The 4,050-nt window shown below is 58.2% G+C and overlaps 1 protein-coding gene across 1 annotated transcript; it reads right to left on the reverse strand.

The window, feature by feature from the left end:
• Positions 1-1,705: 1,705 nt before the first annotated feature.
• On the reverse strand, positions 1,706-2,371 carry DICSQDRAFT_72605 (uncharacterized protein; the record flags this gene model as incomplete). The annotated part of the gene is made up of 1 exon (XM_007371271.1): positions 1,706-2,371. One exon carries the CDS (start codon positions 2,369-2,371, stop codon positions 1,706-1,708), a length of 666 nt encoding a protein of 221 aa, XP_007371333.1.
• Positions 2,372-4,050: the final 1,679 nt, after the last annotated feature.

Consider the following 4,050-nt stretch of genomic DNA (forward strand, 5'->3'; position numbering starts at 1 on the left):
CGCGTGGGCCGAGCCGGATCCCAAGAGACCAGCACAGGCTCGCTCGTAAACGCGTCCTTGAGGGCTTGGAAGGCGAGTCGCTGTGCAGTCCCCCAGGTCCAGGGAACATCCTTTTTGGTCAGGTTGTTGAGCGGCCGTGCGAGCTTGGAGAAGTCCTTGATAAACCGACGGTAGAAGTTGGCGAACCCTAAGAAGCCGTGCAAGTCGCGCAGGTTCTTGGGGGCTGGCCACTCTGTGACGGCCTTGACTTTGACCGGGTCCATGGCCACTTCACCTTCGCGGATGATGAGGCCGAGGTACTCTACCTCCGTCTTCTCAAACTCGCACTTCTCCAGTTGCAGGTAGAGGTCATGTTCCTGGAGTCGCTTCAGTACCTCATGGGTTACAGCACGGTGCTCTTCGAGGGTTGTGCTGAAGATGAGGATGTCATCGAGGTAGACAGCGACCTTTCCTGCGGCGATCAGATCAGCGAAGATCGAGTTCATCAAGGCTTGGAACGTAGCGGGGGAATTGGTGAGTCCGAACAGCATGACCCGTGGTTCGAATAGGCCTCGATCGTGGACTGTAAACGCGGCTTTCCACTCATCACCCTCCTTGATGCGGACGTTGTGGTAGCCCCAACGGACGTCAAACTTGGTGAAGTACTTGGCCTGGCGCAGGCGACTGATGATGTCCGACGCGAGGGGGAGCGGGTACCGATTCTTCACCGTGATCTCGTTGAGCTTATGATAGTCCTGGACTAGGCGGAGCTTGCCATCCTTCTTCTTCACAAAGAAGACCGGGGACACCATCAGGGATTTGGAGGGGACGATGTAGCCTTTCCGAAGGTTCTTCTCGAGAAACCGATCGACTTCCTCTTGCTCGTTGGGCGACATCGGGTAGGCCTTGGAGCGTAGAGTTTCTGGGGCATCGGGTTTGAGGTCGATGGCATGATCGTACGGTTTGTGTTCCGGGAGGCGCTCCGATTCGGTCTCCGAGAAGACCTTCGAGTACTGTCGGTACTCTTCCGGGACGATATCCTCGAACGTGCGTTTGGGCTTGTCCTGGTTGGCCTTCTGTGCGAGCTCCGTGGAGTAGGTGTACCCCGCGGCGCACCACAACTCCTCGGTCATGTCCTCCAGAACCTTGGCCTTCCACCACTTCCTTCGCTGCACCCGGTTGGCGGTGATCCGCTCAATACCGGATTTCCATTTCACCTCGGCCTCTGCTTCCTCCACACCAACCTCCATGGTGCCTTCCTGCCAGTCAATGTCCGGATTGACCCTGCGAAGCCAAGGTAAGCCTAATACGACGTCTTTGGGGCCCAGATCTGTAACTAAGAACTCGAGCCATTCCGTGTAGTCGCCCATAAGTACTTGTAATCTAACGTAATGGGATATGCTGCCTGCGCTGTTCTTGGAGCCATCGATGTTGTAAAGGGGAACGTCTCTAGCTAGTCTATGTAAATAGACGTTGTTCTTTTTCACGAAACAGTGGCTGATGAAAAGGGCCGTTGCCCCACTGTCTATCATAGCTGCGGAACGTACACTACGGTTTCTGCCCTTAAGTATCACACTGACGCGGAAATGCGAGCTAGATGGGTTTAATTCGGGGATGATACACGAACTAATGCTATCGTACAGGCAGGGGTCAGGGATCTGGGGAGGCGAAGAGTCCGTAGTCGTACTGGAGGGCGCCGCTGCGGCAGCTTTCGCACGCGCCCGCTCTAAAAAGACTTTTGCAGGGAGGCAAGCTGGTCGGCGAGGGCCTTCTGCTGCTCCATGAGCTGCGCGATGAGGGCGTTGGTTGCTCTAGCATCTGCAGACGTCGATGTCGACGCTGCAACTTGGGGCTCCTCAGGTCCCTCCTCCGTTGCAGCGAGCTTCTGCGATCGGGGCTTCTTCAGGAACTTGCCTATGCACACCGTCTCGCGGTGCCCTATGCGGCGACGGTAGTTGCAGACGTCCCTGTTGTGGCCACCGTCCTTCTTGACGTGCGTCGTAGATCCGTAACCGTAGCACTTCCCGCGCATGAGGCGGTTGAACTCTTCGCGCGTGCGGGTGGCGTCGATGTCCATTGCGTTCGGGTCTCTAGTAGGCGGTGTGAAGGGTGTGGTGTGCAGAGGGGCGGCTGGCTTGGTGGCCGTGGTGGTGGTCGCGGTGCGTCCGCGCTGGCGCTCTCGTTCAGCACGGCATTGGCGAACGCGGACGTCGATGTCGGAGGAGACAGTGATGAGGTCCTCCAGAGAAGGGATGGGCCTTGCCGTGTGTACCAACTTGTCCTTGATGGAGTCCGCGAGGTGCTCGTAGAAGCGGTCGCGGAGGTCAGCTTTGGAGTATCCGGTGCGCGTCGAGAGTTCGTTGAACCTTGCAGCGTACTCGGGGACAGTCATGGTGCCTTGCCACAACGTACAGAGGCGTTCCTTCGCGTCTACGGCCTTGTCCACAGTCTCGAAGCGGGCCTTGAACTGGGTGCGGAACTCCGTCCACGATCCTTTGAACGGGGCGGTGCCCTGCATGATCTCCTCCGTTGCCGGAGTGGCCCAGAGAGACGCACTGTCCTGCATGAAGGAGAGGACCGCCCGAATCCACTGGTCGTCGCGTGCGCTGATGGCGTTACCCATGGCATTGACATGATTGAGCGTCGAGCCTTGGGACATGGCCCAGAGGGTGAACGCAGCTAGGAAACGTCGTGCCTCACCTCCTTGTTCGCCTTTGAAGGGGGAGGGCTTCTGGATGGCCTTCAGACTGTTGGTCCCTGCGGTCAAGTTTGCGAGCTGCGCCATGGACTGGGTGAGGAGGGTCATCGACTGGAGTAGCATAGCCATGGGGTCCGGGGGTTGCGTTGCCGTCTGGGTGCCCGGTTGGGCCTGTTGGGGGTTGTTGGCGGGGCCTGTCACCTGCGGTTGTCCACCTTGTTGTCCCATGATGGGTGGAGCGGATGGCGGTCGAGTTGGGGGAGGAGTGGGGGATGGTGGAAGCGCGATGAGTAGCGCTACTTTGAGCTCGTCGGTCGGAGTACCGGGGATAGGGGATCGAGTCGTAGGTGACTCAGCAACAGGGGAGTCCTGGACTGGGATGAACTCGTTCGCAAAGGCGTTCCAGTTGATCCGAGTAGGACGGTGATGACGGTTTGGGCAGGGGTTTTGCTCGCACGGTTCCCAGTACCAGAGTCCGTTGTCTGGGTCCTTTCGTCAGTGGCAGTACTCTTGGTCGTCGGTGTCTCACGCGTGAAGTCTGCCGGTGCAGTCCAGGGTGGGGGAGACAATGTAATGGCGGCAGGGACACTCTTGTTCAGAGTGTCAGCACCGGGGGGGAGATCTCGACCTAATGTCACGGCGACTAGGCGCGTAGACTCGGGTCGACACTCGGCGACGACCCCGTGGGCGAGCGGCAAGGAGCCGAAAGGGAGAGAGAGAGATAGGGAGGGATAAACGTATCAAGAAACTCGACGAGGGCAGAGCGGCGGCCGGCACGAGGGCACAAGACCGACATAAGCTAGTCTTCACGCAAGCAACGACAGACTAGTCCCAATGACCAAGTTATACATTAGCACTCGAAGGGAAATACAACGCTATGGCCACTCACCTAGTCCCAATGACCAAGAGGTCGAGATGGGGACTAGGGAGCGCCTAGGGGGGTCCTTATATACTAGAGGGGCTGCTTAGCAACCAAGGACAAGGCGCGAGAGCGAGGCAGTGAAGATGACAAAGAGAGAACAAAGGGCGAGAAAGAAAAGGCAAGGGCATGGCGATCACGGGAACGTAGCATGCGGTGGTGGGAATGTATCTGCAGTATCCAAACTGGGATGGGCTAGGAAAGGAAATGGTCGGAAAATGGAAGGTGGGTGTCAAAGGGAAGGGAGTGGGCGGCAAAAAGGGGCGCCTGTGCAACGTGCGTGACAGCTTGTTCGCACTTGCGCGCAATTGGCCCTGGCAGCCTTGACGCTGCTCCCAATGGAGTACGACCTGCTGGCGGATCTCAGCAAGGGTGATCGCCTCGATCGCAGTCTTGCCCGTCGCAGGCTTCAGGCCAGCGATGTAGAGCTGGATCATCGGATCCATGTTGGAAG

The sequence above is a fragment of the Dichomitus squalens genome, assembly GCF_000275845.1.
Source record: "Dichomitus squalens LYAD-421 SS1 unplaced genomic scaffold DICSQscaffold_96, whole genome shotgun sequence".
Classification (NCBI taxonomy): Eukaryota; Fungi; Basidiomycota; class Agaricomycetes; order Polyporales; family Polyporaceae; genus Dichomitus; species Dichomitus squalens.